At 44.2% G+C, this 21,390-nt stretch overlaps 1 protein-coding gene across 3 annotated transcripts in view; it reads right to left on the reverse strand.

Annotated features, from left to right (window-relative positions):
- Positions 1-5,963: 5,963 nt before the first annotated feature.
- The window catches only part of LDAH (lipid droplet associated hydrolase), a gene marked incomplete at both ends in the record, with an annotated part of 80,359 nt that continues 64,932 nt past the window's right edge, over positions 5,964-21,390 (reverse strand). For 2 of the 3 annotated variants that reach the window (XM_080711232.1, XM_080711231.1), the window contains 2 exons: positions 5,964-6,155; positions 20,518-20,600. In XM_080711232.1, the coding sequence (XP_080567358.1) occupies positions 5,964-6,155; positions 20,518-20,600 (275 nt within the window). Of the gene's footprint in view, positions 6,156-20,517; positions 20,601-21,390 lie in introns of those variants that run through there. The other variant, XM_080711233.1, reaches the window with a different exon arrangement.

Genomic DNA, 21,390 nt, shown 5'->3' on the forward strand with positions numbered 1-21,390 from the left:
CTAGAAGCATAGAAGTGACAGTTGCAGCCATACTGGACGAGAGGCAAGCCAGGAGGGGCGGCGGCCTTGCTTTCTTGGAGTTCTCTGGAGCCAGGGAGCAAGCCTGATGATCTTGCATCTATGTGACCCAGCGGTGCATAGCTGTGCTGGGGAAACGCTTAAGGGAGAAAAGAACAAGTGTACCTGCCTGACACTTCCACTGGCAGCCAGTTCAGGATGAAAAAGGCCTGCATGTAGTTTCCTGATAGTCTGGCCACATGTGAAAATCTGAATTTCTTGAGAGCTTGCTTATTTGGTATGGTAAAGCTTTTCTTTTTTCTTCTCTCCCCCACTTCTCCTTCTCCCCTTCCTCCTCCTTCATGGAGATCGAACTGGGGATTGAATTCAGGGCCATTCTACGTCTGAGCCCCACCCCAAACCCTTTTTATTTTGAAACAGAATCTCACTGAGTTACAATATACTGGCACCTGCGATCCTCCTGTTTTAGCCTCCCAAGTACTGGGATTATAGGTGCGTGTCACCATGCCCAGTAAAACTTTTATGAATTTAGACAAAATCTATAAAATATTCCACGTGGCAGGCCCTATTCCTGAAGCCTTGCAAGAATGGAGATGACTGGCTAAGGGATGAGTCCATCTTCTAGAACTCTCCTGGAAGAACAGGCCTCCTGGTGTGGGGGGGAGGCGTCATTCCTGCAGTGATGGCGGGGCTTCAAGGGACCTGGCCAGGGCACTGTGGGGGCTGGGCGGGCGGGAGGCACTGCTAGAGGAGGACGGGGAAGTTGGTGTTTTGGGTCTTGCCGCAAGGGAAAGTGTTAAGGACGGGCAAAACAGAAGCTGGTGCAATGAATCTCAAGGTTTAAGAGCTCAGCACATGTGCAGAGGAGCCCGCGAGAACGTGCTGCATTGGGCATGGAGCACCAGGTGACCAGGGAGGCGTGGCAGAGGTGGCCAGCCGGCGACCCAGCCCAGCAGCCCCACAAGCACGTTTCTCCTCTCAGCCCCCTGCGGGATGCAGCTTCTGCCTGTAGAACTGGTGTGTTACACCTTTCATTCTTTTCTTTCTTCCTTCTTTCTTTCCTTCCTTCCTTTCTTTGGTACTGGGGATGGAACCCAGGGGCATTCTACCTCCGAGCTATACCCCCAGCCCTATTTTTTATTCTTTACTTTGAAACAGGATCTCACTGAGTTGCAAAGGGCCTCACTAGGTAGCTGAGGCTGTCTGTGAACTGCAATCCTCCTGTCTCAGCCTCCCAAATGCTGGAATTGCAAGCGTGCGCCACCGCGCCAGGCTACAGCTTTCATTCTTTTAAAACGAATTAGTAATTACCAACATGGACTCTCCACTTCTCCTGCCACCGGGACCCTTTGCCCTTGCAGTGACTCCTCCTCCCTCTGCTTTTGCTAGGTTTGTTCACTGTGGCCTCTAGGAGGCAGCATGGTGTAGAGGACAGAGGAGATGGTGCGGGGGCTCTGGAGTGGAGGCCTGAACTGGAGCCCCAGTGTCACCCACCGGCTGCAAGTTCTGGAGCAAGGCACTTACCTTGGCACTGCAGCGGTAATCTGAGGTGGCAAAATGGGCCGAGCCAGTGCCTCTCAGGATCGGAGGCCCCCATGACACCGTGACAGTGAGGGATTCTTGCGCTCCTCCATTCCAAACCCATCCAAGTCCTACCTGTCCTTCTGGGACTGGGCAGCCTCCTCCCCAGGAGCTTTCTCTTTATAGAACTGTATCGACCCAGGGTGTTGTCTGGCTCTCACTCTCACCGGGCATCACAGTGACTCCAATCTTGCTCTGGAGATGCCTTCAGCCAGGCGGGAGGGGTCAGGCTCGTGGCCCACAGCTGCTCCCCATCTGGACCTTGTGATCACTCACCTACTGGACACCTGCAGGAAACGCAGCCTCCATGGGATGCGATCAGAAGGGCACTGGCAGGTGCTTTTCTGTCCTCACTCCTCCCTCAGGGGAGCTTTGCTTAAGGCCTCAGCTCAGTGATACATTTGTTCAGAGAGCACACTGACCCAGCCTCTGAGCTCTCTTCCAGCCCCAACCACAGGGCAGGAGCAGCCCACGTATGTCCTTCCTCTTCTCTCGTGCCAGAGGAGGCAGCAACAAGGAGCGTGTCTCATGCTATGTAAGCAATGTATTGCTTCCTGCATCTTTTCCAAGTCAACCGTGAGAGCATCCTGAACTGTGTGGGGAGGCTGAATGGCCCCAGGCCAGCAAGCCAGGCCAGGTGAGCATATGAGCCAGAAATGCAGAGACGACGAGAATCAAATTACAGGCTGGGTGAGACAAGGCAGGGGCTGAGCTAGCCTGGGGTCTTCTATTGCACTGGAGGGAGAAATTAAACAAAAAATGAATTTGACCTGCTTCCCCCTTAGGTACCATTTTATAGAGCATCTACTGTACTCCAGGCAAGATGCTAAATGCTACATGTATGACCTCACATTTTTCTCATCAAGAACAAAACAAAAATTCTTTCCCTCAAACCAAAACCCTAGAGGTGAGTACTGATATTATTCCAATTTTTCATTGGAGGAAATGGGGGCTGTGGAAGGTACAAAGTCTTCCACAGCATCACAGACCTAATAAACGAGAGATCTGGGGTTTGAACCCAGGTTTCCATCTACCATCTAAAAGAAATTTACTTTCTGGTAAAGAAAGAGTGAGAGGCGATGCAGGAGACAGCATGGTGCCTTAAAAATAATTACTAATTTTATAAACTCCCAAGCTATCTCAAATTTCCCCAAAGTTTGCAAGTACAAAAACATTATTTTTCCTTGAACTCCATGGACATGATGCCTTGGGATTCTCAAATGCTTCAGAGTTCTCAGCACACATAAGGACGTTCTGCTGCTTCTCCACAATATTACCACTGAAATTAGAAAACTGCCATCAGCATCTTATTTCCAGCTAATCTTCAGACTTGTTTAAATGGTCCCAATAATTTATAACAAAAACACCCAATATAGATTCAAGTATTAGGCTGTCATGTCTCTTTAAATCTGGGATTATTTTTGTGTTAATATAATGTACAATGAAGAAATATAATGCAAAATAAGCTGGCCTGGTGGTGCACACTTGAAACGCCAGAATTTGGGAGGCTGAGACAGGAAGATCTGTTTGGAGACAGCCTCAGCTACTTAATGAGGCCCTTTGCAACTCAGTGAGACCCTGTTTCGAAAATAAAGAATAAAAAAATAGGGCTTAGGTTGTAACTTGGAGGTAGAATGCCCCTGGCTTCTATCCCCAGTACTGCAAAAAAAAAAAAAAAAAAAAAAAAAAACCAAAAAAAAAAAAAAAAACCAAACAAACAAACAAAAAAACAAGCAACAAAATAAAACAATAATATAATGTAAAATAAAGAAAAAAGAAAAACCAAGACTTTAGAGGTGCTGGCTCTCCAGGGGTTGAGTGGGGAAGAGGACAGCGAGGCTCCGGCAGCCCTGGATAGGAAGCCTCGCCAGCTCTCCAGGGACTGTCCCTAGAGCTGCTCTCCTGGTCCCGAGTGAGCTAGGGACCGCTGTGGGCACTGGTCCAGTGGAAGCGACACCTTCCACTCAGCACTAGATGGCTCTGTAAGAAGTTAAGTCTTTGCCAAAGACCATGCCTGTGGAGAACTGAGGACACAGCAGAAACGCTTCTGGAAAATGGACATCTACTGTTCAACAATTGTTGTCTTCTGTATAATTCCTAATGAAAGCAGGTGAACTTCAGTCTCCTGAAATCTGGTTCTTCCTTATTTAAAAGAAGGTATTGTTTCTTGTTTGTTTGTTTGCAGTACTGGGGATGGAACCCAAGGGACATTTTACCTCCAAGTTACACCCCCCAGCCTATTTTTTATTCTTTATTTTGAAACAGGGTCTCCCTGAGTTGCAAGGGCCTTCTCACTAAGTAGCTGAGGCTGTCTGAGAACCGCGATCCTCCTGTCTCAGCCTCTTAATGCTGGGTATTACAAGTGTGCACCACCACACCCAGCTTTAAAAGAAGCTATTTAATAGTGAGACTTGGGTCCAAGTTTAACTCAGGGGAATTGCTACAAGGGAACCGTCCCCGTATACCCAGAGATCAGGAGAGACACAGTCATAAATGCTGGTAAAACATTTTATTTTGAAATCATTTGGTGTTTAGATGATCACTAGGAATTAAAAGCTGTATCTTTTTTTAAGCTCTAAACAACAAAAACAAAATACAATTTCCTGTGTGCAGATTTCTACTTTTAAAAGAAAAGGTGTGGGTGTTACTCTTTATTCCAGCAGGTCTCTTACCAGTACCTGTTCATGTGTGTGGATTTGGTCTACTGCGTATCACTCTATGCAAGGCACTCGAAGCCATGAATCCTGGCTTCTAACCTCTGTTTTCTAGAAGGCCTCCCCATGCAGATACCGTAAGGGCTATGCGGCCCATGCCCATGGCTTGTGCATCTAATGGCTCTTCACCTTGGGCTAACAGCACTCCTTGTCTGGAGTGTGGCTCCCCCTGAAAGTCATTTGCTCTGATGTGGAAGCCATGCCAAGGGCCCTGAACTCATCCAGCACTCACCACGGGGTGGGCAGCACATCAGAGCTCAGTCTTTCATCAGGGGCTTTAGGTTTTAAGAGGAAGGACAGCATCTCACTGTCTTTAAGGAACGATGATACCATGAGGGCTTTCCTCTGGGAGAAAACTGGAATGTTTCTGATAGTCAACTGTCACAGCAGCCAGGGGGATTTACTGGTTCCTACTAAGGTCTCAGGATTGAGCCAGTGTAAGGAAGGCAGAAATGTTGTTAGCCAACTCTCAGCTGGAGAACTCGCGTCTTCTCTACTGGACCTCGGTGTGTTCGCAGAAGACAAACTCACGTGATTTAATGGCTTATTTTGGTTCATTAGCAAAATTTAATTTCTTTCCAACGAATATACTTATTGCAAATGGAGAACCAACTTATGTTAATGCTCTACTCAGCAATTTAAAACACTTTCCCAAAAGTTATTTACCAGGAAACTTACAAGAAGAAAGGAATCATAAAGTGGCTAAGAACATCACCACCACCACCATCACCATCATCATCATCATCATCATCATCATCCATGGTTAGCACAGTACCTGGCTCCCTGCTGACTTCCAATAGTTTTATTGCAAGAATCACAGAAGGAGCGGCTGTGTGGTGGCCTAGACAGATCTGACCTGGGACAGCTCAGGGCCTCTCCTTGGTGCTGAGAAAGCGGTGGGGTGCTTGTTAGCTGCAGGCCAACGCTCTGCACACAGCTTGCTGGCTGTACTGTGGCAGGAGGCAGAGCTGAGATCTCTCAACAATTAGCTGACCATAGTACTTTCTGGTCAGAGAACTTTATTGTCTAACACAAATAAATTATGAAGTGACACTGACAATCTCAGCCAGGCCCTGTGCTGGGCTGATTTTCACCCTTCTGTCCTTAAAGGGCACCCAGGTCCACAGCCAATATCCGCTGTTCACGGCTTCCCGCTCCTGGAACAGAGCATGCTGGCTTCTCATGAGCTCCGTACTACACATCTCTGAGTTTATGTTCTACATTCACTGATGTCTTTTACCTTTCCTAGGAAGAATTTCCTAATTTCCTTCAGGAAAGCCGATTCCACGTGGTAGCGAGTACAACTAAAATGAACTTAAACTTAGATTTTCTTTTGTCTTCCAGGATTCTGCTGACCAAACGCCACTGCATGGTGCAGAAGAGGAGTCACTGTGGGCAGAAGGGGAGTCCTTGTACAGATCACGGTGTTCCCCTGAGTCTGGGAAATGCATTGCTGACCCTATGGAATGATTCACCGCCTGTGTGCGCTTCGCCGGTAGCAGGGGGAGCTGGGAGCTGGTAGTTTTTAAGCCAAGAAGTTCTCACTTTTTTCCCCCTAACATCAAACATCAAAAGGAAATACTGAGTCAAGCCTGGTAAGCCTACTGCCTCCATGAACTGGCTGTAGGTGCTTATATTCTACGTTAGTGTTTATATTTTGGACAGATTATCTTTTAACCAGTCAGCAATCATGTTGGCCATTTCCTGGCTGAAATGGAGGATAAAAGCATGAGGTATTTTTTTCTCACAAAGGCGAATATCTCCTTCTGGGAAATCTTTCTTGATGTCTTCATAAAAATATGTGGGACACCAGCGATCTATGGTACCATAGTAAAATGTCAGCTGAAAGGCAAGACAAAATATTTTATTAGAAAGACCTGCCCGTCCCGAAGCAGGTGTCAGAGTGGCTGCCCCACAGGCAGCATGTCTGTGCAGGTCACAGGAGCAAAGGAGAGGACCTGATGGAAAGGAGCCCATGGGGGAGACCCTCCTGCAGTAGGGCCCCCCAACTCACTAAAGAACTCACCAGCAAACTTGTGTGTTCTGAGGTTGGGAGGGATACTGGAGAGAAGGCAAACGAGAATGAGGATGAGGTAATGGTGACTCGGGACCACCGCGTGACCTTCATGGAGTTCATAAAGATAGGAGGTAGGCATCTGGGACATGTTTGTTCAATAAACACAAAGATAAATCTGACAGGCTCAGGTCTTGCAAGGTAGTTGATGAAATGTGATCAGGATCCTAAGAGTTTAGATGTTTGTAAGAAACAGCTCCATGCAACAGGAGAGTATTCTGAAGTTACTGGGAGGAGGTGCAGTTAGAATCCAGGTGACGGCGAGCAGGCTGGATGGGCAGAGTCTCCTCCGAGGTATTCCTAAGGTTTGTACTGAATATGGACCCACACCTGCTTGCAATATATAGAGCGCTAGGCTGCTGAAAAGTTGCCGTTTTAGTTTTGCATTTCTTTTTTATTTTTGCACTGAGGATTGAACACAGGGGCATTCTACCTCTGAGCTACACCCCTAACCCTTTTATCTTTTTTTTTTTTTTAAAACAGGGTCTTGCTAAGTTGCAGAGGGTTTCTGTAAGTTGCTGAGTCTGGCCTCAAACCTGCAATGCTCTTGTCTCAGCCTCCCAAGTACTGTGATCACAGGCGTGTGCCACCATGCCCAGCTGGGGCATTGGAAGGAGTTGAATACGACCGTGCTATCAGAGGTGAGCAATAAGCCTGGAGAGGCAGAGGGAGATCAGGTCGTGATGGTGTCTTCTGGGCATACCAAAAAGGGTGTACTTTATTCTCAAGTCTAGAGGACCTAATAAAAGACTTTGCAGAATGAAGGGACATGTTCAGGTCCTTAAGATAGAAAAGTTCCCCTGGCTGCAATGGGAAGAGAGACTGGAGTGGATCAAGAGGTGGGAGAAGGTACAGAAAACAGAAGTTACTGCCTATGGGCTGGTTTTATTGTATGAATCATTAAATGCATGATCTGCATATGGGGCAGGTGAGACTGCTTTTATAAAGGCACTGGCCTCAATTACAATAACATTATGACTTAACCAAAACTTGAAGAGACAAATAAAGAGCAAAGCGATGTAGAGAGGAAATTACTAATAATCCAGTCTTGAGGCCTAGATTTATTCTGCATCACTTCATGGGGATTTTTCTGGTTCTCTCTTGGGGCTCCAGTTTTGAATGCTGCAGAGTACCTAAGGCTGATAGACTTATTGGTTAATTTGTTATTTCCATTTTCCCATTTTTGCTCACTTTAATAATTTTTGGGTACTCTAAATCCCCTATAACTGACATTTATTTTGCCCGGTCCCTTAGCGGGATATGCACTTCTTATGCTTCTGGGAGAATGGGCGAGCCGGCAGTTGCCTGTTCTCCCTCTGGTCTCAGGACTTCCTCTGGCTCCGCACTAGCTCGGTCCACGGTGGCAATGGCATTGCGCCTTATCACCAGAGATGCCCGTTCCTGCCAGTCATGGAAACATACGCTTCCCCGGATCTCCCAGCAACTGCAACCACTTCCCCTTGAAACACTGTCTAAAGTACGAGTTGTCTGCAGGTATTAATACCCACCGATGGGGCTAATACTTTAAGTTCTCTCTGAATCATTTCCTCTACGTACCACCAGGAATCTTTTAAACTATATTCAGGAAATAGTGTCGGCAGCAGTCACCATACATGGTTATTCAGTATTTCCCGAGTGTGAAACAATGTTGAGACATCTAGAAATTTGGTTGGCTTCTCTGCTCTGAGGCACACTTGTGCCTGAAGATACCCAGACACGGAGGAAGCCACACTGGGATCCTCCCACCAGTACATGCTACGTAGGTGAGCCTGTGAAATCTGTAACAGGGAAGAGTCAGGCAGAGGAGAGCTAGGTAGAAAGATCTCTGTCTCTTGACAAGCGCATCCCGTCCACACCTGCTGTTGCTTTCTGCCTGCCATTTCAAGGACTTTTTTTGTGTGTGTGTGTGTGGTACTGGGGTTCCTGGAAGCCTTTCTACCTCCGGGCTACACTCCCAGACCTATTTTTATATTTTTATTTGGAAACAGGGTCTCTTAAGCCAGCGCGATCCTCCTGTCTCCGCCTCCCAAGCGCGGGGATTACAAGTGTGCGCCACCATGCCTGGCTCAAGGACGGTTTTTAAGAGGAATTTAACATTTCCTTTTCAGTGAAGTGATTATTAACTTGGAATACTTCCAATTAGATGCCCATCTTGGTGAGCCCTCCGCCCTTTCCTCATGCGCCAAGATGCTCGGTAGCTGAGCAGGGTATTCAACAGGCATCCCAAGAAACAAACCACATCAAGTAATCACGGAGCACGGGATGTCTGTGGCAGGTTACAGGGAGCGGCATTGGTGTTCAAGATATTGCAACAGGATTCTAGATTTCCCCTGTGTTCAGCTGGGTCTCTTTCTCAATTCTCCACGACTGCTAACTGTTTAGAGTAGACTCCATTTAGTTAAATCCCTAACTGATGGAGGGGGTCAAGGTTTTTAAAATTGTATTTTGTTTTAAAAAGTTCTTCTTCAGGCTATATTCACTGAATAGCTATGAAAATCTTAGCTTATAAGTAAAACATGTGCTTATCTAATGCCTTTATGAACACGGGCTTGAGATATTTCCTGTTCCTTATAGGTTATAAATCACAGGCAGTAGGTCTGACCAGAGGACTCTGCACTGTAACTATAGACAGGAAGAAGAAAACGTATGGGGTGTGTGGAGGTAGTGGTGGGGGCTGGAGGTGGACAGGTGGAGTGGAAAGAAAGGGAACTAACCGGATACCAAAACACGGTGACTAAGAGCCATGCTATTGTTAGGCTGGGATGCACACGAGTTGCAGCGACTCCTCAGCTACTTGTGGGAGCCGAGCATCATGTGTCAGTTTCCACATCGTAACGCACTGCATCCTTGCCTCCGTGCTGAGGGTGGCACACCATCTCTACACAAAAGGAACTTCTGCCTCAGTGAGACTCGCTTGCTTTGGTGCAGGCAATGGGTGAGCTGTAAAGCTGGGCTAGAAATCCAGAGACAACCGTCCTGATTGGTGCTTTTTATTATGCCATTTACAACCCACAGTGAAATGATCCATGTTAGGAAAACAAAGGACCTGACGAATAGGAGGTCTTAAACTGGATACGAAAACTGACAAAGCGTGATAATTGTTCACAGAAGCAAACCCAACTATATTTAAAGCCTCCTAAGACTGCGTGGTTCTTCCATGTGGGCGCTGCAGGTCATGGGGGTGGTAGCTGCTATAAAAACACTGGAATTGTTAACTAAGAATCTCAGGTTACCAGAGGGTGCTTATAGTAAAAGGTTTAGAAGAAAATAAGCGACTTCCAGCCGGGCGTGGTGGTGCATGCTTGTAATCCCCGTGCTTGGGAGGCGGAGACAGGAGGATGGCGCAGGTTTGAAGCCAGCCGCACTGGCTCAAGAGACCCTGTTTCCAAATAAAAAAGTATAAAAATAGGTCTGGGAGTGTAACCCGGAGGTAGAAGGGCTTCCAGGGACCCCAGTACCACCAAAAAAAAAAAAAAAAAACGAAAGAAAAAAAGAAAATAAATGACTTCCTATAGTCTGCTTCTCCTTAGCACTTGTTTTGACACTCAGGAGAATTGATAAAATACATGTTACTGAGGTGGGCATTCTTCTACTTTCAAAGTCTTGTCATAAGTAATCCATTATTTTACTAACACAAAATTTACACACGAAAATACACACAATGGAATTCTATTCAGCCATAAAGAAGAACAAAATTATGTCATTTGCAAGGAGATGGAAAAACCTGGAGAACATTATGTTAAGTGAGATCAGCCAAGCACAAAAGAAGAAGATACATATGTTTCCTCTAATATGCCCAAACTAGGAAACACAAAGATTACCAGTGGGACTCCAGTTATTGAAGGGGAAATACTAGCTAAGTTTGGATGGTAAGATAGGAGAGGAGGAAGGTTGGTCTTGATTAACGAGGGTCTACACCTGAACATGTGTAAAATTATGAATAAGTCATGGTTAACCTGGACAGCCATTGGTGGGAGGGGGGAGGGCATCAAATATAGTGTAAATGTATACTATTTACGTTCAATAAAAAATTGTTTAAATTAAAAAAAAACTAAAAAAAAAAAAAAAGAAAATAAATGACTTCCTATAGTCTGCTTCTCCTTAGTACTTGTTTTGACACTCAGGAGAATTGATAAAATACATATTACTGAGGTGGGCATTCTTCTACTTTCAAAGTCTTGTCATAAGTAATCCATTATTTTACTAACACAAAATTTAGTTCTCTCAGGTCTTCTAGCTTTGATTTCCCAGGACTGTACCTTTGCTTTTCTTGGGTTTTCTACAGGAAAGCAGAATTATGGTTCACACAATCTCTGTGCTCATGGATGTATTTTCCTTTAACACTTTTCTCCTAACATGTCCCTGTAAGTTGTTGTAACTTGTTCTTATACAGAAGCCAAATTTATTTATCATTTTTTTAGGTTTTACTTTTTTAGTTTATGAACTTTTGAATGAGAAATTGCTGAAACTGACAGATTCAAAAGAGTACTCACCGAGTTGAGTTGCTGGCTTTTAAGAGTTGATAATAGAGAATGAATTACTAACAGAACGGAGAAATATTGGAAACTCTTCTATGATTTGGCAAATAACTAACAAAAACAATTTTCAATGCCATATCAACATCTCAAAATATTAGCAATAAAAAGCAAACAAAACAACTCTATTTCTTCCTAATCAATTGGCTGATAGGAATACAGGTATTATTCTTATCGGTATTATAATTATTAGACTTGCCATTAAGAATAGCAAGTTCAGCCGGGTGTGGTGGCACACACTTGTAATCCCCGCACTTGGGAGGTGGAGACAGGAGGATCACGCAGGTTCGAAACCAGCCTCGCTGGCTTACGAGACCATGTTTCCAAATAAAAATTTAAAAAATAGGTGTCTGGGAGTGTACCCTGGAGGTAGAAGGGTTTTCAGGAACCCCAGTACCACACACACAAAAAAAGACTTCCAGGAAGATGGTGACGAAGAAAAGCGGGGCTTACGAGCCCCGCTAACAACCAATATCTATTATCACAAAATCAACGCCTTTCATAGCCAGAAAACACCATCAGCAGAGAAACAAAAAATGTAAATACAAGGGACAGAGAAATACAGGGTTGAAAAAACGAGACATGAGAAAGAAACCAAACCACAGTGCTGCGGCCGGAGTTGCAGTGTGAAGCGGCGGGTACCATCTTCCCTTGCAGCACCAGGCCCCAGAGAGGAGGGTGACTCAGAATGGAGCTCAGAGCCACAGAGGAGGTATGCCGGCCTCACGCCCGAGGACGCAGCAGCAGCACCATACTGTCGATGGAAGCAGCGAGCTCACCGGACGGCACCAGACCAGCGCACTCAAGGGCCCACCAGGCTCCAGAGAGGAGTGGCGGAGAGCGAGCCGAGGTGAGAAGCTGCGAATCAGCTGGGCGGTATTTGGCAGATTTTTCAGCGCAGGGAGTGTCTAAAGCTCCCAGGGGCTGGGCTCAGCACACCTTGCAGGGACTCAGAGCGGAGCTCAAAAACAGAAGAAATACGCCAGCCTCACGGCCGAGGGCGTGGCAGTGGTGCCATATTGCCACCGGCGGCAGCAGCAGCAGAGACTTCACCGAGTCCACTACAGCTCCATCAGTGCACTCAATAGAGAACGCCCAACCTTGCACCCCCCATGGTCTAAAGCAGCCTCAACTGTCTCCCTGGGTCTGAGTCTTTGCGATACAACCCAGTAAAGAAGTAGTGGGGACTGAGATACCACAGACTCGAGATCCAGAGCACCTTAAGTGAAGTCGTAGTGACCCAGGGAAGAACCCAGAGAAGGCACAAACTTCTGAAATTATGGGAAAGAGGAATAACAATGGAGCAATGAATGCCCACAACCCCACAACATCAGAACCTGATAAGACAGAAATTCAGAGATCTCTAGAAGATCAAATCAGGAAAATAACTGTAGATATAATAGAGATGTTTCGAAAAGAATTCAAAGAGAGCCAAAAAGAGATAAAGGATGCAATTAATGAAGTAAAGGCCTCAATTCAAAGTATAAACAACTGATTAGACCACATGGAGAATAGAATCTCGCTCCTAGAAGATGGTCACTCCAAAAATGAACACATAGTTTCTAATTTAGAAAAAAAAAATCCAACAGCAGGAATCTGACATTGAAGAAATATGGGCCCATTTTAAGAGAGCTAACCTAAGAATAATTGGAATAGAGGAGGGAAAAGGAGGTGAAACCAAAGGGATCAATAATCTCTTCAAGGAAGTAATAGCAGAAAATTTTCCAAACGTAGAGCAAGAGGTCGATACACAGGTCCAGGAAACTTATAGAACTCCCTTTAGACAGGATCGGAGAAGAGGATCCCCACAGCACATAATTGTCAAAATGACCAATGTGGAAGCCAAGCAGAGAATCTTAAAGGCAACAAAAACAAAGGGCCAAGTGACATTCAGAGACAAACCAATTAGAATCATTCCAAACTTCCCAAACCAAGTCATGAGAGCCAGAAGGGCTTGGAGTAACATATTCCAAACTCTGAAAGAAAACAACTTCCAGCCAAAAATTTCCTACCCAGCAAAACTTTCTATCAAATTAGATGGGGAAATAAGAAGCTTCCATGACAAACAGAAACTCAAGGAATTTATGTCTTCAAAACCAGCGCTAGAGAAAATACTCAAAGAGATTAACTACAAAGAAGAATTAGATAACACACACCAGAACCAGAGAAACAAGATTTTCCATCCAACAGACAACTAAGATTGGTTATCTGTGGAGATTCATTATTTATGTTAGTCCTTTACCTATCTAAATTGTATTGTTTGCTTTTATTGTTGCTAATTTTTAGGATTTCTAGTTGGGATATTAATATACCTTCAGATATAGCATTTGGAAATATTTTATCCCATTCTATCAGTAACTTAACTCTGTTTACATTGTCTTTGGATATACAATATTTTTTAATTTTTTAGGGAGTTTGTTTACCCTTCTGTTGCCTGTGCCATTGAAATAATATCCAAGAAATCACTGCCAATTTCAATGTTGTGAGGTTTTATGACCCAGATTTTCTTCTAAAAGTTTACAGTCTTAAGATATATATTTAGGTCTTTTATCTATTTTGAGTTACTATTCATATATGGTGTTAGGTAAGGGTCCAATTTTATTCTTTTTCATGTAATTATTATTTTTCAACAATATTTAGTTAAAAGATTAGTATTTCCTCCACCAAATGTTCGTGGAAACCTTGTCAAAAATAACTTGACAATATATGGAAGAATTTATCTCTAGGCTTTTATTTAGCTCCAATGGTTTATATATCTGCCTTTAGAACAGTACTACACTGTTTCAATTATTGTAGCTTTATAAGGTTTGAAATCAGAAAATATACATCTTGTAGCTTTGTTCTTTTTCAACCTCCAAGGAGGTCCTCCGAGGTCCTCCATCGCTTAAAGGTTCCATTACCTTTGCTAGCACCGAGCTGAGGACCAAGCCTTTAACACAAAGGCCTTTGGGGGACATCCTACCTGCGCTCAGGATGCTCCCACCTCTCAGCTAACTTTCTCTGTCCTACCATCGCCTCCCTGTTTTCATCCTTCCAACTTTCTGGGGCTCAGGGAACAAACTAGTAGGTCATCCAGTGCAGCCATCTCTGGGGTGAATCTAGGACAGGCTGGATGCCAGCAAGAGGCACCTGCGCTCCCCTCCTGGCAGAATCCAAGACACTGAGGCCTCCACCTTGCGGCAGTAAGAAAGGAAACCTACACTGTAATATAAGCATCTCCTTCAAGTGACTTAGTCACAAGTAGCCACAAAGCTTTGACACTTTACTGCGGTCTTTCTGAGCAACCTGAACAATTCTTTTAGAGTTTTGCAAAGAAAGGGAGATGGTTTAGAGTATTTAGTTTTCAACTTACCTTATTTCCTTTCTTCCATTTATCCCTATCTCGTTCAATTACCAGTCTTGAATTAAAATCTCCATAGAGGTGGAGGGGAAAACATAGTACTTCCTACTCATAAACCTGCTTCCCCCTGCAGGCCCCCAGGGAACAGGCTGGGGATGGAGGTGCCAGAGGAGCAGGGTCATTCCGCCAGGGCCCTGCCTGGCCCCGCTTCTGGCAGCTGGAGCAGCTGCGCACCCCAGGTGTGCAGAGTAGGGGCTCTCCTTCCTGCCTGGTGTAGTGTAAAGGCCAGAACTCTCCCTCCCTCGTGGAAGTCATAGAGCCTGTTAGTGACTAGCTTCACCTCTTACAGGGGACTGCAGTGAGACGCTGATTGAAGGTGTCCACTTTCCTCTGGTGAGGTAGCAGACTATGAGGTATTGGGAGCCAATTACCCCCCTGTTCTCTTCTCCTCCCTGGGCATATGCCACAGCAAAGTGAAGATGTGCTGGGATGGTCGTTCTTAAGCGAGAAAGGGATGAGTTCAGCTCATCAGAATCCTCTGCACTTGGGTACCGGGCCTGAGTCTTGGTAAAAGTGAAGTGCTGTGCGTTTTCCCTCATCATGGTTCCTATTCAACAGCTCCTGAGGGGGAGAGGTGTCTGTGACCTAGAATGGGCCTGGGGAGTCCAGGGTCTCTTGGCCAATACTTAATGTCATGAACAGCTCACACTGCACAATGAAAACACCTGGGAAGGGAGTGTGGATGGGAAGAAAGAGTTAGGCGAATAGTCTTTTTAAGAAGCACTCAGAGCAATATCGAGGCTCTGGCTAACTTTATAATAGCAACAAGGAACAGTCACTGACTGCTAACTGCATGCAGCTACTATTCTGAGGTCTAAAGGATAAGGTCTAGATTATAGCATTATACTTCTGGAACAACTGCATAAAAATACTAGTAGTAAATAATTTTATCGCTGAAAAAAGGAGGCACGGCGAGGTTCAGTAACTTAGGCAGGATCACGTGACCAAGAGCGGCAGAGCTGGAGGCTGCAGCTAGCTGAGCACTCTGCTTTCCAGTGGATCTCCTTCCGATCAGGCTCCCCTTGGAGAACTCAAGGGTATGTCAACACAGTCACCTCCAATGACGCTCTCGAGGTCAGAATGATCGAGATAAAAACAAACCTATCTGTTTCCAGGATGACATTCTGGACAGGCTTCAAATTAAACAAGCAGAACTAACGCAATCCGTTTCAGAACGGGGCTTGGCGGAAAGGCAGTCGTGGTCAGCTGGTCCAGGGAGCACTTCCTATGCTCCACCAAGCAGGACCGTGCATGTCAGAAGGATTTGCATGCCCATTCTGCAAGCAAGGCGTGAGGAGGGCTGTTCCCAAAGGCAGCGTGCACTCACCTCTGGCTAAGGAGGGTGGGAGAGCCTGTGATCCTGAGGACACTCTGCTCCTTTCCCAAGCCAGCATAGCCCTGGCCTCTGGGGCTGAGGCAGCTCGCCCCCCCCCCCACCCTGCCCACCTCATTCCCAAACCTGCGCCCATGTGTTCTATTGGGAACAAGTTCAGCCTCCTGTGGACCGATGGTAATGCTCAGATTCAGGCTGAGTAGTACACACCGGCTGTTCCCATAAGCCTGGGCCAGAGATGGTCACGGCAGTTTAGAATTTCCCTCCTGAGTTTTAAATGAAAACTTCAAGTTTATAACCAAACACTAATTCACTTTTCTATGAATGAGACATGTATCCCCTTATAGTTGAGACCAATGAGAGAACCAGGGAATGCTGACTTCTTGGTCGCCTTGGACAGGCCAGGTGCCTTATGAAGCAGGGCAGACCCCAGAGGCTCCCAGCCACACGGGGACTCGAGGGGCAAAAACATGCCAGTGGTTCTCTTCCCTTGCTTTTCTCCATTCTGGCTCCCATCCGCATCCCCGTCCCTTCATTCCCGGCTTACCCTTCCCCGCCCCGCCTTCTCCAAGAATCACCTCTGACCTCTTCTCTCAAACCACACACTTCCACAGATCACTGCCACCCACGCTCACGCTTCATCCCGGGGCTGTCACGCCCAGACCCAAGGGCGGCCCAGATTCCTCTCGTAAGCTTCATGCCATACATGCAGCTCTCTGGCAGACCCGTATTCACTTAGATGCTCCACAGACAGCTCAAACACAAGCACCAAAATGAACTGCTTTCTCAGCTGCCTCCCACAGCTCCGCTGCCTCCCCTCCGGGATTCCTTCCCTTGTCACCAAGTCCAGACACAGAGAAATATTCTTAGATTCCTACATCTCTCTTGTCTCATATCCTGTTTGCATTAGGTTCCTTTAATTCTACCTCCTAAATATTTCTACCCCAATCCCTCTATCTTCATTTCTCTACTGGCCTTGAAAATTGCCTTTCCACCTAAAGTTTCGTCACTTCCCAATATTCTGCCACACATTTCCCCCCAAGTAACCGAACCCCGCCCATCCTCAGGGCTGACAGCCATTCATAGCTGCTACGTTTCTGATCGGTCAGTGGCTATGTCAAATGCCTGTCAATATTCTGCTTATCGCCCTCATGGCTACCCCTTGCTGAGGCCCTTCAGTGGCACCCCAACAACTTACTGCCTGTTCTCAATCCAGGCTCAAGCTACCATGCATGCCATGTTACCTAAACTTTTCTAGTTTCTCTAATGCAGGGCTCCTTCTCTTGGGGTCTAGAGGCCCAGGCAGGTCCATGGGTTGGGGAGGAAGGTTATGTTAACTTGGGAAACAATTACATTTTATTTTTGTAACTTCTAAGTACAATTCAGTATTTCTCTCAGTTAATACAGACAACAAACCAGTATGCTTATATATCTTTTACCTATCAAATTATGGATATTTTCAAATTGCAGTAAACTTGTAGATAACTAAAAACATTAGTTATATTCATCAATACAAATTTACCGTAGTAGTCATAGCTAGTTTATTTTGTTGTTTGATGTGCTAATAAAGATGTACGTATAACTATATCACTACTTAGTTCTTAAGATATATTGATAATTATATTTCAATATAGTTGGCTTTTCTGGTAATCTCATGAATTTGTTTTATGCACTAAAATCATTCAACTACTTTATGAGAGAGTCAAAGAAATCCATGGCACAAAAGTGTTAGAGTTTACACTAGAAAGACTTCCTCATGGCTTTGCCGTCCACTTCACCCACCTAGCACACATTTGCTGATTATTTACTGGGTATAATGAATTGTGCTGGGTCTTAGAGGATATAAAAATGAGAATAATACAGTTCCTTATCTCAAGGTGCGAGAGGAAGGCTGACCATTTTAATAATATGTGACAAATACAACATTGTGTCTTTCCATATGGTGCCATGAGAGCTAAGGGGAAGGACATCTGACCCAAACCAGGGCTGGGCAAGGCCTCTTCAGGATGACACTGGAGCCAAGTTCCAAAGAACAGGTAGGATTTACTCCAGTGAAAACATCACATAACCTAGGATGCCAGACACCATGGTACGCTCCTCTGGAAACAACTATGAGTCTGACATATTTGCTCCAGGAGAGGGAAGTAACTATTCAATACTGGATATAAAGTCTTTAGGTCCTGGGAGGAGGATAATTAGGCTAGTGAAAATTTTAGTTAAAAAGGCCAAAATATCTCCAGAATGCTAAAATTCCTCTTCATGCAGACAATGGAAATCGAGTGGTAGAAAATTTGAACTAAAACCAAAGCCTGCTGGTTATGGTATAATTTTCTAGTGGAGGAGCTTTCTGGGTAATACAGTAGAGAGGCTATTTTTAGAATCACTTTCCTGTGGCTTTCTGGCTAAGTGGCAAAAAACCACATTTTTCAGAACTATTTTAGTTGAAGAACTGAGATATAGTGAATGATTTTTGCAACAATCTGTGGCTCAAAAACTCTATAATGGACAGGGATAAAGTTTGTGAATGCCTTGGTGTATCCTTCAAATATCAAAAATTGAGATATTTCTAATCTCAGGAACTGGCTTTCAGGTTTGACTGCTGAGGTGGCTGGAAGGCGGGAGTCAGGCACTCACTTTCCCTAGAACTATGTTCCTTGTTCGCTTCCCCACTTTCACAAGCAGACTGGGATATATTATGTTGATTCAACTTTTATCAATATTAAATTACAGCATGTTTCCCCTTTTTCATTACAGAAACAAAAAGTTGCAATAAACTTCCTGTCTTTCTGTGTCTAGTTTCAGTTAGGAACTAGAATTGTATTATTTGAGCAGAGAGCTCAAATTTAGCTGGCAGAATATATAATCAATGAACTGCAAGGTAGTTGTGAACCATTAAACTAAACAATACCCTGTTTCCCAAAATTCTACAAGTGTGTTTAATGCTGTCTCAGAAACAAAACTATTCCCCGGAGTTGGAAAAGTTTATTTCTATGACTGCGTGTTAACACTAACCTTGAAATGTCTGCCATCTACCATTATACCCCAGTATTTCTCCCATAACAGTTCCAAGTAAACTTACAGCCCTGACACAGTTACCATGAACAGACCTCTATCTGGGAATGATTACAGTTGCATATGGATTTAACTTAGCACAGGAATAAGTTAGCACCTTTCTCTGACCTCTTTCTGAGCACAACATACAAACAGAATACAGAACTGAGGAGTTCGTAACAGCAGCTGGCTTCCCCAGGTGGTAGGATGGGCTCCAACACAGGATGGGTCTAGTCATTCAGCATGTGTGAGTTTTGGAAGTGAGCATCTGCCAGTCTTATTATTAACTGGAAGTTAAATTGTTTTTTATGAACTTCCAACTTGGAGAACTTGAATGCATTTTTGAAGCAGACTCACTTGAAATTTAACTGAAAAACAAAATACTATTTTCTTGTGTTTTTACATCCCTCAATGGATGGAAGTCGTTGAGAGTCCTGGAGAGAGAGCTCTCCTGAGGCCCCCAGCTCCTGCATTCAGTAAGTGAGGGCTTGCTTCTGGTTCAATTTTTTTTTTTTTAAACCTCTAGACAGCTGCTATTTAAGGAATACAATGATCACTCGGGCCATATGACAGACACAGATTGTGAATTTCCAAAGTCCTTTCTGGGTGGATATTTTCAATATTCTGGAAATATATATTTTAAGAACACATATATTTCTTGCTTTAAGAAAACTGCATTGGGAAGTTACAGAACTATAAATGAACACTATGCAAGATTAAGCCAAATGTCTCAAAGTTTATGAGGAAATTCTAAATCTAGTAGGTATCTAAGAGTTTACTTCCAGGCTCCGGCCCTCTAAGAGTTGGCTGCTTGGCAGGGATTATTGTACTGTACCCAGCAGAGGTCATATTGTTTGGTACGGTACCAATTGTAAAGCTTTAGATCAGTGCTGTTTAACAGAAGGATAAAGCAAGGTAATTTTAAATTTAAAAAAATTTTTTTTAAATTAAAAATTTTTAAAAATTTTTAGTAACTATGCTAAAAAAGTATAAAGGAATGAGCGATTGACTTTTAATAACATATTTTATAGGTAAAATGTATCTATTATCATTTCAACATGTGATGAAAACAATTTTCAGGGACCTAGTTTTTGAAATTCAGTGTATATTTTACATTTATAGCACATCTCAAGTCAAACAATAAGTACATGTGGTGAGTGGTTATGGTATTACACAGTGCAGCTCTGGGCTCGGGTGAGGTCAGCGGTAGAGCGCCTGTCTGGCACACATGAGGTCCTGGGTTCAGTTTCCAGCACCATGAACAAAATAATAATGAAAAGAATGCAGCTCTATCCTATTCAGAATGAACAAATGATGCTGCAGAGGTGGTCCAGCTACCCATATTCTAAGGTGTTCAGGTGTCATTTAAACACGGCGGCTACCTAGTTTCAGAGACTGGTACTTCTTAATATGTTTGTGCAAGAGTCTAGCTGAGTATTTCAGAAAACTGTTTTCGAGTAAGAGTGAGGCAGTCTTACTTCAACATACTGGAGAACAGGACAGGTGGGCTTACTGCTCCCCAGGTCATACGCAATTTTAGTTCTTTTGCTATGTTTCCACACGCCTTGTTCCTTCTCAGTATAATGCATTTTCCAAATAGAAACGTACTAATTCTAATAAATTCAACAAAACAGGTTAAAACACAGTTAAATAACTAGGTAATCAGCTTTACTTACTGTACACAACTTCAAGGACAACGCTAATTTGAACTAGAACTCCGTCTGCACCTACAAACTCTTTAGGTCTTACAGACTGGTGCTTGGTAAAGATCTCTGCCCGCCTACTTCTCTGCGTGGCCCTGAAGTGATTACCTTAGATAAGTGTTCCTTTATGATGTCGTCGTCTCTCTTCACCACTTGCATCATTTCTTGGCCCCCAAGGTAGGCAGCATTAGCTACATTAAAAAACATAAAAGTCAAAACATTCAGCGTACATGGAACAAACAGCGAATTAATTTTGTTTGTTTTTTTTTAAATACGGGACACTTCACGAACATGTGTCATCCTTGCGCAGGGGCCATGCTAATCTTCTTTGCATTGTTTCGATTTTAGTATATGTGCTGCTGAAGCGAGCACTCAAATTAAATCTTAGTAAACCCATGTATCTCCCTTTTCTATAGTCCAAGTGTTATCTGATATGAGATATTGGTGAGGGCAAGAGACACACATGAACAGGTAACATGCAGAGTCTCTGGAAACAGGAGCATCTCCTTGAGAAGAAATGTGGCTCGATCTTGCTTGGCTTCTCAATAGCAACGCTTACTGGTCCAACCGTCTGGGGTCAGATTCCACAGTGGATGACACGTGCACTTGTACCTCATCAGTATGATTATGCTATGATTTAAGATTAGAAGTATAAATTGCTACAGATACATCATGTACATTAGGGAAACTCATACAGTTAGAACATAAAATTATACTTTTTTTTTTTAAGGAAACAACTAAAAATTTATTTATTTGTACTGGGTCTTTTTTTCTTTTTTTTTTGAACCTAGGGGCATTCTACTTCCAAGCTACACCTCCAGCTTGATTCTTTTTTTTATTCTTATTTTGAGAGAGGGCCTTACTAAGTAGCTGAGGCTAGCTCGAACCTGCAATCTTCCAGTCTCAGCCTCCCAAGCACCGGGATTACAAGTGTGCACCACTATGCCTGGCTCCCCTAACCCTATTATAGTTTTAATTTTG

Source organism: Muscardinus avellanarius (assembly GCF_963383645.1).
Source record: "Muscardinus avellanarius genome assembly, chromosome: 15".
Classification (NCBI taxonomy): Eukaryota; Metazoa; Chordata; class Mammalia; order Rodentia; family Gliridae; genus Muscardinus; species Muscardinus avellanarius.